The sequence below is a fragment of the Cicer arietinum genome, chromosome 8 (genome assembly GCF_000331145.2).
Source record: "Cicer arietinum cultivar CDC Frontier isolate Library 1 chromosome 8, Cicar.CDCFrontier_v2.0, whole genome shotgun sequence".
Classification (NCBI taxonomy): domain Eukaryota; kingdom Viridiplantae; phylum Streptophyta; class Magnoliopsida; order Fabales; family Fabaceae; genus Cicer; species Cicer arietinum.
The window spans coordinates 3618961-3633062 of NC_021167.2; the positions used below are offsets into that span (position 1 = coordinate 3618961).

The 14102-nt window shown below is 29.2% G+C and overlaps 1 protein-coding gene across 3 annotated transcripts; it reads left to right on the top strand.

Moving 5' to 3' along the window:
• Positions 1–8026: 8026 nt before the first annotated feature.
• On the top strand, positions 8027–13054 carry LOC101496166 (phototropic-responsive NPH3 family protein NPY4-like). Of its 3 annotated transcripts, none has more exons than XM_004511791.4 (5): positions 8027–8400; positions 8796–9550; positions 10721–10790; positions 10953–12116; positions 12247–13054. In XM_004511791.4, exons 2-5 carry the CDS (start codon positions 9489–9491, stop codon positions 12832–12834), a joined length of 1884 nt encoding a protein of 627 aa, XP_004511848.1. In that variant the 5' UTR covers positions 8027–8400; positions 8796–9488; the 3' UTR covers positions 12835–13054. The 3 variants fall into 3 exon arrangements, with proteins under 3 accessions (XP_004511848.1, XP_027193218.1, XP_073220404.1); XM_027337417.2 differs by having other exon boundaries at positions 9432–9550; XM_073364303.1 differs by having other exon boundaries at positions 8027–8205.
• The last annotated feature ends 1048 nt before the right edge of the window (positions 13055–14102 follow it).

The window sequence follows — 14102 nt, forward strand, 5'->3', positions numbered from 1 at the left end:
ATGTCATATAATGATATATTTATGAGTGTATGTTTACACAAGATAAAAAATTTAATGATTTTTAAAGACAAATATTAATAATTAATTAATTTAAAAAATTGTTAATTTTTTTAAATAAAATTAATTTGACTAGAACAATATGATTAGTACAACTTGAAAAGTAGGAAGACAACCTCAAGGAAATTAGATCCCAAACCAGTCATTGGTAAAGTTTTCTAATTGAGGACACCTCATTCTTGTGTTTGTGTATTTATTATTATAAATATAAAGTAAAATATATTAATTTAAGAAAAATGTTAATACTATCAATTAAAGATATAATTGAAAAATTGAAAGAGTTACCCGTTATAAACAAATTTTTAATTACAAATAAATTAGTTATCATAAAATTAAAAGAATATTATTATTCATTGTGGCTTGTCAATATATATAATATTTAAATAATATTGACATATAAAAAATATAATACTTAAATAATATTTTTTTTACTAACTTTATAGACCTATAATTAATAATCATTTAAAATATAATGAAAATTAAATTTATTTTAAATATATAAATTTGTTTATTTATCTATTATATTTATATTTTTCAATTAAATAATTATTTATTATAAAAACAATAATTATATTACTGATCTACAAAGTGAATGATTTAAAAGAACCACTTTTAAATTATCTGATTTGAACTAACAAATTTTTAATGAGCAAAATTCAGTTTAGCTCTAATGATGACTGATGAGTGCTCACATAGCTGCAGATGTGGCACTCTGATTTGTTGATAATACGGTTAGAGACACCTGATACACCTTCGGTTTTACCATTCATTTGCTTTTTGTTCTTTTCTAAGGCTTCATTTAACATTTCAAAGACAAGAAGTATAGAAAGAAAAAAATATTCAAAAATTAAAAAGACATGAAAAGGAAACAACGGTTAGTTAGCCACAGTAGTTTTTTTTAAAGCAAGTTAGCTACAGTGGTTAAGTCGTCATCATAAAAAAAGTTGGGTGCTTTGGGCCGTTTTCTTTTTAGATTTCCTTTTCCGTATAATTATTTTGAAAATAAATAAAGTAAAAGAATAATTTTAACAAACTGTTAAAGTGGGTGCATGCTGTTATTTTCCCATGTGGCAAGCTGCATGAGTTCTACATTGCAAACACACTTTTGAGAAGGAAAAATGTGTACTACAATGGTTGGTTAACTGAAAATGAAATATGCATAAAGGAGACTTTGACCGTCAAGACGTTTGATTTACTAGCCCCCTCATTTTAACAAATTTTAAATGTTGTGCTCTAAACGCATAGTAATTGTATTTCCAAAACAATGTAATGTTTAGAATATTTGGGACATTTTGATGTTTTAGAAAAACATACATGATAGATTATAGTTAGTATTTGACAAAAAATATAACTTTTTTTCTTTTCTTCAGTTTTTGACAAAAATAAATTGGATAATTTAGTATTTTAACTATAATATATTATTTGAAACGGTATGAAAATTGATGTTGTGTATTGTTAAATTATTAACCGTGTTTTTAAAAATTTTAAATTTTCTTTTGTTTTAGAAGAGTTGATTAATTCAAACAACTACAAAATCTGAAATTCAAATTTGAGATAAGATGTTTAACTTAAAGATATATTAATTTATTTAAAAATTAAAAGATAGCATTTGAATGTGGAGTGAGAATATAATGAAAGCACAAAGTATAGGCAAGATAGGCAATATAGCACAGCACCTAATTAAAGAAATTTTGTCACATAAACCTCTCAATAATCAAAATTACTTAGAATGGAAATTACATGAATTCGTGAAACAAAATGAATAGGATCACAGAACTTGTGGGTGATTTTTGGAGTGGACAAATTTAGGCCCGACAGGTTCTCTGAAATTTGTTAGAGATTTACTATTTCCACCCCTTGTTAACACATAAACCGTCAATTACCTACATGCGTGGTTTGATTGATTGTGATTTTGATAAAATTCCATTAACACCATCAACCACAATATATTCCAAATTTATTTAAAAATAAAGCTTTATACATTCGGAATCAAGTTACGAAAATGCATACGTGTTCTAGATATGAGATACGGGGCATGTGATTCATAAGGGGAGAGAAGGGTATTTTTTTATAGAAGATAAGAGGGTAATTGGTGCGTCAAAGATAGCATGGGGTGCAAATAGCAACTCTTGACTCGTTTTTTCTCAGTAGCACATCAAAGATAGCCAACCTTCCACTGGCGGCCCAGCCCAAACATAACAATAATAGAAGTCATGAACTTGTTATCTTGACTAAAAATGGCGCCGGATTTTTTAAAATATGAAAACAAAGCCCATCATCATTACCCATAAAGAAAGTTAAGGAACATAATAATAGTTTGACAAACAAAAAAGGAAATGGATCAGTTAAAGGTTTTGAGTTGGGTTTATTATCTATCATAAACTCAACTTTTAGATATATTTGACATATTTTAAAGTTAACAAGATTTAAAAGTGTGTTTAAAAGATTACTCTACTATTTTTCTTTTACGAAAGTTTATAAACTAACAAATTAATATATTAATAAACTTAAATTCTATTTTAATATCTAATATATGACATTTTAGAGAATCTAATCTAATATTATAGTATATTGTATTTCAGTTATAATTTCTAATAATATATTTAAATATGTCAAAAATTGATGTAGTTTAATATACTTAAATTATAAAAATAGTAGTAGTAGTAGTAGTAAGTAAAAAATTGATGTAGTTTCAACCACATCCATTGATACTTATGTATGGAGCCAAGAATGATGGTTTGTATTTGGAGTTCAGATGAACTACCTGACAATTAGTGAAAGAAAGAACCTAACACTAACACTGGATCTTTTGAATGGGAAGCATAGAAGGTAAGCTAGAAGGGTGGGGTGACAAAAAAAAAGGTCTATATTATGGAGAAGCATGAACTTTTGGGTACTTGTTCGAATAAATAGACAAACTTTAGTGTATGACTCCACATAATTTGCATTGGTGGGATTATTTGTCAAAGTTCATTAGAAAATACTTTTTCAAGAATATATTTTGTTTTATTTATCATGTATGCTAATTTATGTATTTGAGCTTAGGTTTATTTACACCATTTGTTTTCCTTCTACTTAGGTGTAACATATTTTGGTGTGATGCAAATTATTTTTAACAATTGGACGTCAATATAGTTGGATGCCAGTTGTCTATAGTATTAATTTTGCAATGGCAATAATCTTTTAAAAAAATTATACACAATACATTTGTTTGTGTTAATAAAAAGTGTTATTAATCACATTTAAACTTTACATTTAAAAATTCAACTTCATTTAAATTGATTTGCTGTAATAAAAAATTAAATTAAAGAAAGAGAATTTTAGAAATCTCATCATTAAGTTAAATAGGATAAAAAAGTAGTTTAGCTTATATTTGACGTTTAACTATTTAAAAAATATGGTAAACAAAAAGATTCTTCAAACAAATTGGCATATAATTCAAGTTCTCAAGCCCTATAAAGTACATAGTAGACTGAAAATTACATTCATTCCATGGTAAAATAACATAGTTAGCTTTTTTTTTTTTTTATATAAAATAGTTAGCTATAGATTCGAAAATGACTAATTAAATCATTACAATTCATATATGCTCTATGATGACTGACTTTTTTTTTGTTAGTTGCAGGTAAGCCAGTGTGCATGTGCCTAACTACAGCGGAAATGATTTATCTAAAAAGATGAAATGAGAATTACACATTCAATGAATTCTAAATGTGTCAGAAAAGACCCATTTGGCATTAAAAAGAGGACTTTAATTAATTTGACAATCACTATATAATATTTGATCAACTTTTGGGATATAATACTTTGGAGTATAGATCCTTTAGAAATTAAGATGTTGCTTCTGCCGCTTGACAAAAGATCAATTGAGTTTGATTCTCATGATCAATTCATGTTTCTAACAACTTTTTAAGCATCTATAGAAGGTTCCAATGCAATTTACTTACCATATATATAAACATATATAAAAATCAAAGTTCACGAGCTTTGTGATAATAAATTAACACTTAAAAAATTAAGAGTACAAGTGAATTAAATATTATATTTTTATTTAGAATTTTAAAATATATTATATATTATATTATAAAAGTTATTTTTAAATTCGTTTTAAACAATTTAAGATCTTATCTTAATCTTAAAAATCAAATTCTTAATAAAAAGACATAAAAACATTGTCTTTGGTTACTAACATCATTGTAAAACATATAATAACTATAAATGTCGACAATACTCAAACTTTTGAGACACTTTGTGATGGTTCGTAGGTACGAGTCGATCCATTCTCTTCAAAAACTTTTTTCATCCACTATACTCACACTCTTGGACCATAAGAAATATGTCGATTATTATATTGAATTAAAAACAATCACACAAGTGAATTAAATATCATATTTTTACTTAAAATTTTATCATAATAAATACACAATCATCTCATTTATAATAATATGATATTTAATGCGAGACTGTTTCCTCACACTTAATATACTAAAAATATACTACTTGTAAATAGATAAAAGTGCTCCATTGAGTTGTATTTTTGTACATTCCACACTAGAATGCTTTTTCCTCAAATTTGCTTTATTTATATATGGGGTCGCGTTTCTTTTAATGTTGAATTGAAAATTACAGTTGTTGGTCTAACTCTCAAGGGTTGTGTTGCCTAAAAAGTTAAAACTATTGGCGGTGCCCTTGTTTTAAGGTGGTATGTATCGAATGGTCCCCTCATAAGGAACTAAAACCATATTTTAGTTGAGCTGGAAAGACATTTCTTTTGCTAAAGCAAGATTTTCAACCAGCATGCATGCCACATGGTAAAGCTCAATATTCCTCCCACTTTTAAGATCTAAGCTAAAATTTTAATATTTTATTTTTGATATATATTTTTTTTAGTTCTTAATGTAAACAAATTTAATTCCTTCTAAAATAAAGCATGTTTAATTGTTTTCAAAATTTTTGAATTTTTTAACGATTTTTTACAATTATTCTAAAACATTGTAAAAGTTTCTTTTACAAAAATTTAAAATGTTTTAATTTTAAATGATCTCAAAAATTGAACTTTATATAATTTTTTCATATGAATAAATTTTTTATAATATTATAAACATGTTTGCAAAAAAATCATTCAAAACATACGTTGACATTTCAATATAAACTAAAAAAGTTTGCATGATAATTTTATATAAACAAAAATTAATTTTTTTACATGAACTAAAATTTATAATTTTATTAAAAAAACAAAACTTATTTAATCTATATAGTTTTAAAAAATTCGTGGGAGCAAATGACCCTACAAATTGTAGGGTGTATATATATAAAATATATATATATTTTGTGTATTGCTATTAATTCCATTGGAAATATGTGAAATATTCAAATAATATATATGGATGAGAATCATGAGAGAGTGATCATTAATCCGACAATATTTCATATAGATTGTGATATTATGAGTAAAAAGAAAGATTGTGATGATATTTATGTATAATTAATAGAGTCACGACAGTTTTTTAGGAATCAATCTCATTTGTCTATCAACGGTTGTTTTTTTCTTGCATCATCATCTACGTATCAGGTGTGTAAAACATAAGTTTTATACATTATATCTTCTAAAAAAAGTTTATATATTATATATTGAATATATTAATGTTTACGTGATGAGGTTCTTGTTGCCTCTGATTTCCCGGGAAAAAAAAGATTCTTGAGGTGATGGAAATTGTAAATAACTAAGCATTATGATGGGGGTGTTGGAAAAAATAAAATTGTGCGATTCCTATATTTTTTATATTTTAATTTAATTCTAAATATAGACATAGGAAAGAGCATATGGAAGCATTGCATGTGGGATGGAGGAATAAAATTAGATTTGGATAAGATAAAGTGTTGTGGTCACAATTTGTCCACTAGAAGGGGACTAAACAAACCACTATATACCAGAATTTATATCATTAATTCAACTACAATGCCAAATTGAGAGAACCCATCATTAATCTAATTAGATGCTACCCCATTCATTAATGTGGCGTTGGAAGGCAATTTTATGAGTTTTACTTTATATACTTAGGACTTGATTGCAATCGAATCAATTCCATAGATTTTATGAATTTGGTAGATGACTTAAATGAGCCAACTTTAAACTCAAAAATCACCTTTATTAATATTATAATTAAATTAATTGAATTTAAGTTGTGTAATTTGCCTTGTTAATTAGTTTGTAACTAGATATTTACGTGGAAAAAAATCCGTATCCAAAGTCCAAAGATATATGTTGGTTATCTATTCCAAGCTTAATCAAAATCAAACACTCTTTAGTCAAAAGAGAAATCAAACACTCTTAACTATATATAATTCTAATATTCGTGTCATTTGAAAACTACGCATTTTGTTTATATATATATATATATATACATATATATATGAGTGATGTTACTCAATTCCTTTAGAGTGTGTTTGGCCAGAATAATTAAAACTTCTAATCATTTTAAATGCTTTAGTTATATTTTTTTCATTTATAAATTTTGTTATTTTGATTGAACAATTATTTATTTAAAACTTAGGCAATTTTTAGAAATTTTAAAAATTTTAAGACAAAAATGAAAATTAAATTTATGCTAAAATGAAAATTTTAAAAAAGTTGAGGGATAATTTTGCACATTTTAGGGACCAATTTGTAAAATCTGAAAATATTTTAAAACCAATTTGCAAAAAAATATAAAATATAAGGATTACTATTCAAATTTTAAAACATATAAGGACAAAATAGTAAATTTCACAAAATTATAGAGATCATTTTGTGATTCATATATTATAAAGTAAAGAGAAAAATTTTAAATTCTTAATCGTTCGGCGGTATTTGAAATTATTGAAATTAAACTTTGACAAAATATCTCAACAAATTTTTTAATTTTTAAAAATCTTTAAATTTATTATTCAAACAAAGTAATTTGTGGATTTAAATTCCCTAATAAATTACATTCCCTCAAAATATTATTTCATCCAAACACAATATGGAATAATTAGTATTAGCTATCCAATGTGTAAATCTTATATTTTGGTATTACCGTATTGTGTGTATATAGAATTGAGTAGTTTCACTTCCTCTCATTTTTTAATTGGAATCCATTTTCTTTTAAAGTAATTTGACACAGATACAATATCATAATATGTTATTTTTTTTTTTATAAAATATCAAAATATTATATTTGTATCTCATTTTATGTCAAATCTTATATTCCAATAAAAATACTCTTTCTCTTGTCCATTATTTATACTCTATTTTTATAACAAATGTTTCAAGTATAATTTATGTATGAATTTCTCTTGCTCTAAATCTCAAACTTTAGTTTCGTACTAAAATGTTTCAAAAATGAAATGAACAGTATTTGTTTTATACCTTTGCTATTCAATATTCAGTCATAAACAGTGTAGATATAAAAAGATAAATAGAGAGTGTTGGAATGCAACAGAGCAGAAGAGAGCGATTGTTTCTTTCACACACAGAAACGAATCGTTTTGTTTTTTTGCAAAAAGGAGCAACAAAGTGGCGCCTGTCAGATTGGCGTGCATTACATTACATGGATTAAATAGTCATTTGTAGTGGACGCAGTGAGATAAAGCTATCTAAATAAAAAATCAATCACCATTCACTCTTTTTTAACATGTTATACATAAGGTCAAATTCCATGTGTACGATATTACTATATGTGTTTTGTTTTATAGCATGTTTAGTTACACTTAACCAATATAATGTTGGTATATTAAAATTAAGTTTTCTTTGAGAGTACACTATAATTAAGTTAAACAACATAGTTATAATTTATGTTTTTGGTACAAATAGTTTGTATTTCTTACCTTAAATAAATAAACAGAACCGTGGTTTACTTTGTCAATGTTTTGATATTTGTATTGTAGCCTAAGAGGATGATAAAAAAGGTTAAGAGAAAGGGAAAGTAAAAAGGGAAAGTTAGGGGGGGGTGGTGGGGGCAACAAAGTGCTACTGATTCATAAGCTTTGAGTTGAGAGAGAGAGAGAGAGAGAGTGGGAACATTCTGATATTGGTTGGCTTTTTGTGTTTGTGTAGCTGTGGTGGCTGTCATCAAAAGATGAGTAACAGCTCATCTTTTTTGAAGGGTCATCTTTTCTTATTGTTTGGTTGGTTCCTGTGATTTCTCTTCTTTCATGTTATTCAACCTTTCTGTTTCTACTTTCTTCTCTTGTCCACTCCATTTTTATTTTTATTATTCTTCTTACTTATCACAACAACCACACTTTGGTGTTTGTGTTTGGTCTCTCAAATATTTTTTTCACACAAAGAGAAAGAACCAAACTTCTGTGTCTTCTAGCTAGGTATGTATGTCTTCAACTATTCATTATCTTTCATCTTTTTGCCAATTTTTCTATCTTGGGCTATGCTTCATTTTTTTTGTTGTGTTTTAAACTTTTAAAGCAGAACATGAAAATCTCATGCTGATTTATCTGTTTTGTTATATTTTTGCTAAGATGTTCAATTGGGTTGATTTCAATGCAGCTTTATTGATTTAAAATTATGATAAAATGTTTACTACTTTGTTGTTGAATTACACAAGATAAAAAAAAATCTTTTTTTTTTATCCTATTGTAGTTTATAACGTGTCCAATGATCTATGGTATATAAACTAGGAACCACAAAAAACGATGCTTTTTGTCTACTAAATAGGTGGTTTTTTCAACTAATATCAAAATATGCTGTCTTGTGTTTACAGATTGTGCTTAGCTTCAAAGAAGGGACATAGCTAAAACATGGCTAGTGACTAATGAGTGTGAATGTTGATGGAATTTGGTTTTCTGAAAACTTTTCTGACCAGAAAGTGTGTTAGAGTTACTATTGGTGTCTAAATCCATTGTTGGAAACAAGAAAGAAAAAAAAAAGGAAAAGAAACAAATACCAAGATTCAGAAAACATAGTATAATTTTAATAGAGAGAGTGGGGCGGTGGTGTCAGATTAAGCAAGTGGGTGTGTCTGTTACTAAGTTTACTCTTCCTTTAAGAAAATTATTATTTATATATATGAATGTGTTAGAGATAGTTTGTTTTGTTGGTAATGTTTCCTAACATGGTTTATATTGGCCGGTCTCTTTGGACTTTGTTACCAATTTAGTAAGCAACATGTTCTTTGAGTTTGAGTCTCTTCTCATTCAAGTCACAAAATAAATTATAACACAAAAATAGTTTTTTTTTTAAATAAATAAATTTGCAGAGAAAACCCATTTAAACTTCTCTCTTGGTTTGTGTGGAAGATTCGGTCATACAAGGAACTTGATCCTTTTTTCTTCTACCTTGTTCTTTTACTCTTTTACTCTTTTACTATCAAGTTACTTGCATTTCCTTAAACTCATAGGAATTGGATTCTAATAGAGAGAAAAAAGAAGTGGTTTAGAATTTTTCTTTGGTCAAGATGAAGTTTATGAAACTTGGATCTAAGCCTGATTCTTTTCAAACTGATGGAGATAATGTCAGGTATGTAATGATTTTCCTTTCTACCTAGATCAAGTTCCCTCTTGATTAGAATTATATGTTATTTTGGGTTCTTATTTATGATTTCTTTCCCAATCCATTTGTTGGTTTCTTTTGTTTGATTTCAGCTCATATTTCAGTTGTTCCTTTGCCTTACCTCTACCTTGAACAATTGGATTTACTTGCTTGGTTTTATTATTATTTTGTATTGATGCACCCTTTTTTTTAACATTAAAAAAATTAGGATTTTTATAGCAATGTTGAGATTGATTTTGTTCTCCTAAGAGTTCTTCAGCTTATAGGCTGAAGTTACAGGCTCATATTTCTATTTTGTTAAAAATATATTTCATCTTTAATTCATAGTGTATAGCTATTTCTGTAATAAAAAATAAAATAAAGTGAAATGTTTTTCATATAAGCTTTTAAGTTGTTTTCATAATTTTTATCAAACAGTTTTCCAAGTTCTTGTTCTAGTAGATAAGTTCAAATAAGACATTAAAAACCTGAAATTGCAGATAAGTATGTTTGAAGTTCTATTCTTTATCAGTCTAGCGTATGCAACATATCCTCATATTTCAGATGTATCTTCCTGAAATAAGACTAAAACAACAAAGCTCAGCACAAAACACATTTAACCTTTTCTGAAAAATATTCATAATGCATCTAATTTTGATTGACTCCAAATGTTAAAAGATCAGCTCTATTAAAATTTGTTAAAACTTTTTGCTTAAAGTTAAACAAAGCTTAGTTAGTACAATGATGTATGCTTTCCTGTTTACTATGTGGAAAATTTTACTTTGAAAAGGTTAAAAATGTTAACTCTTCCCATATGTATGTATCCTCAATTCTTTCATGGTTTTTTGTGGCTCCAAAATCACACTAGTTGGTTCTTAATCCCTGAATCAAATGTCAGAGACTGGCCATAGCCATATTTGGTTTTATGTCCTGTACATTCATAATATTTCTGACCAATAATATTTGATATTTGGTGGTTGCTATTTCAGCTGAACAAATGTGTAATTTCAGCAAATGTAGTTAATATGTACATGTAAAAAATGTACTGTTGCTTGTATAACTGCAATAGGTTCAATATAGTTCTCTTGACATTTTATTCTCTTTTGATTTGTTCATTTTATTCAAAATTAACGTGAAGTGGCGTGTATACTTGTCCAGGTATGTGGCAACTGAGCTGGCATCTGACATAGTCATTAACGTCGGGGACGTAAAATTTTATCTGCATAAGGTAATGTTCTATTCTATCTACTACTGAGGTGATATAGTATTTAATTTGTAATTATCACAAACAATTGGTTTGTTCAATTGCTTTTTATTGCTGCACAAGTTTATTTGGCTTGATTATCTATTAGGCCACTGATGAAGTCTTTACCTGATCAATATTTTGCAGTTTCCACTTTTGTCGAAAAGTTTACGCTTGCAAAAGTTGGTTTCGAACACAAACGAGGAGAACGATGAAGTTCATATCCACGACATTCCTGGAGGACCTGTTGCTTTTGAAATATGTGCCAAGTTCTGTTACGGTATGGTGGTCACTCTAAATGCATACAATGTGGTTGCAGCTCGCTGTGCAGCAGAGTATCTTGAGATGTACGAAACTGTTGAAAAGGGAAATCTTATCTACAAGATTGAAGTTTTCCTCAACTCCAGCATTTTCAGGAGCTGGAAAGACTCGATTATCGTTCTACAAACAACCAAATCTCTTCTTCCATTGTCAGAGGAACTTAAGGTGGTGAGCCATTGTATTGAATCCATAGCTACCAAGGCTTCGATGGATACATCGAGGGTGGAGTGGTCATACACATATAACAGGAAAAAACTCCCATCCGAAAATGGGAACGATCCGCATTGGAATGGTGTGAGGAAACAACTAATGGTTCCGAAGGACTGGTGGGTGGAAGACCTTTGTGAGCTTCAACTCGATCTCTATAAGCGAGTCATGTCTACGATAATGAGCAACGGAAACGTTTCTGGTGCAGTAGTTGGAGAAGCTCTTAGTGCCTATGCCTCAAGAAGGTTGTCTGGCTTCAACAAAGGTGTTATCCAGAGCGGTGACATTGTAAAGAATAGATTAATATTGGAGACCATTGTCGGTCTATTGCCAGCGGATATGGGAAGTGGCTCTTGTGGTTTTTCGCTTAAGTTATTAAAAGTGGCTATTCAATTGGAATGTGATGAGCCGGTGAAATTTGAACTGATGAGGAGAATAGGCCAGCGTCTTGAGGAGGCAACAGTGGCTGATCTTTTGATTTGTGCACCAATTGGCGAAACAACTTACGATGTTGAAACTGTGCAGAAGCTAGTTGAAATGTTTATAGCACATGAACAGAATTCTCTGTTGGAAGATGAATTGCAGGAGATCAGAAGTCCCAAGATGGTATCAAATTCTTCTAGCAAGATAAAGGTTGCAAAGCTGGTTGATGGCTACCTTACCGAGATTGCTCGTGATCCTAATTTGCCTCTTCCAAATTTTGTTAGTATGACCGACTTGGTATCGAGCTTTCCTAGACAGTCTCATGATGGCCTTTATCGTGCCATCGACATGTATTTAAAGGTTAGTTTGGTCCTTGTACTTTAAGTAAGAATTAATTAAGCTATGCAATTACCCACTTCTTATCGGTTTTCACCCTTTCAGTCGCTTTAACTGGCCGTGTTTTGGAGACTGACATTACTATGTTATGCAGGAACATCCAGGAATCAGCAAAAGCGAGAGGAAGAGAATATGCCGGTTGATGGACTGTAGGAAGCTGTCTGCAGAAGCTTGCATGCATGCAGTGCAGAACGAGCGGCTTCCTTTACGTGTCGTTGTGCAGGTTCTCTTTTTCGAGCAATTAAGAGCTACAACAACATCATCGTCAGGAGGCACCAGCACTCCTGATCTTCCTGAGTCTATCAGGGCGTTGCATCCGGGTGGATCTCACGGTAGCTCAAGGTCAACTACCACCAACACAGAAGAGGAATGGGATACTGTTGCAACAGCAGAAGATATAAAAGTTCTTAAAGGTGAACTTGCCGCACTAAAATTATCGAGTGGAGGTAGTAGTGACAGAAACAGCAACAGCAATGATGGCTCTAAAGGCAATGCAGAAAAAGTTGCTGCTAACAAAATGAAAGGTTTCCTCATGTCAAAGAAAATATTCTCCAAGATTTGGTCGAACAAAGAAAAAAACGGAGAGATTACTAGCTCTGATACGTCGGAAAGCCCTGCTTCGACCGTTGTTGAGGAGACAAAGTCTACACCATCTAGAAGTAGGAGACATTCAGTATCTTAAAATCTTTTTTTTGTTGCAGACTTCAAGAGCCGATCGATTGTCGTATAATCGTCTCACTTTGGTAGCATTAGGTGATAGAGCTTACTTGACATGTTCTAGCTGATACTGATTCTTCAATAGAGCTTATGTGAAAATGATGGCTTAAGGTATGAAGGTTATTTTTGGCTACATTTTACAATTACTAAAAGAGCAGTAATGAAGAATCCGGTTTTGTTGTGTACTATAATTAGAGAAGGAAAATCATAGCCTTATCAATTACTAAGACAAAATTTGTAAACATTTTAAAATATAAGGCTAACAAATTCTAATTCCTCAGACAAACTAATCACTAACATTTACTTATAAAAGAAAAACAAAAACATGCTAAAAACAAAAACAAAAACAAGTAGTAACTATACCAGAATTTTGTTAATTTTGTTGAATTTTTTTAGTAGGAATCGAATATCAGATTGTTATGCACCAAGTAGTAACTACTTGCGCTAGTATTTTCACTAATTTTGACCTACTTTGGTGGTTATACAAAATAGACTTTTCATTTCACATGACAAACTTTAACTTTTTGCGGTAATTAGATTAAACAACACATAAACATGATTAATTATTTTTATTGGGCCAGCTTGCTTTTAATTGGGCTGTAAACTATTAAACACGACCACTATGGGCTAATGGACAAGTCGGTCTATTTCGTTTTTAACTTTTTGGTTTATTCACTTGATTTATTATATTAGTTTCTCACAATTATCCATTTGATTAGAGATGGTTGAATGTAGGTGTGAAAGGAATATCAATTAAACTCAAGTTTGTTTTCTTCAATTGAGCCAAGTTAATCCATCGCCTCACCTTAAATTTATACAAGCAAAACTGAACCAAATTAATGGTTAAAAATCATAAACTTTAATATTTTAAATTTTTTAGAAAAGTATATTTATTTTTATTAAAATTTTTAAATTAGATATATAATAACTGTTGAAAGTTTGACTAATATTTTTTTAGAAGTTACATGGGAATGTTGGCATTGGGCTGACTCAAAGACCATTGGGCTATTGTGATCCAATTTTTATAGTGGTGGCTCATCTATCCACCTTCAAAGTTTATTCAAAATGTGTAAAAAACACTATCAAAATTGAGCTTCTAATAACATCATTAATCTTATTTTTTACTACTAGATTTAATATTTACATAATCGAATTTTGAAATTTGGTATTGACCCGTGTCCATTTTCACAGCTCAGACTCAATAATTAATGTTGGACAAAATAAATCCATTTT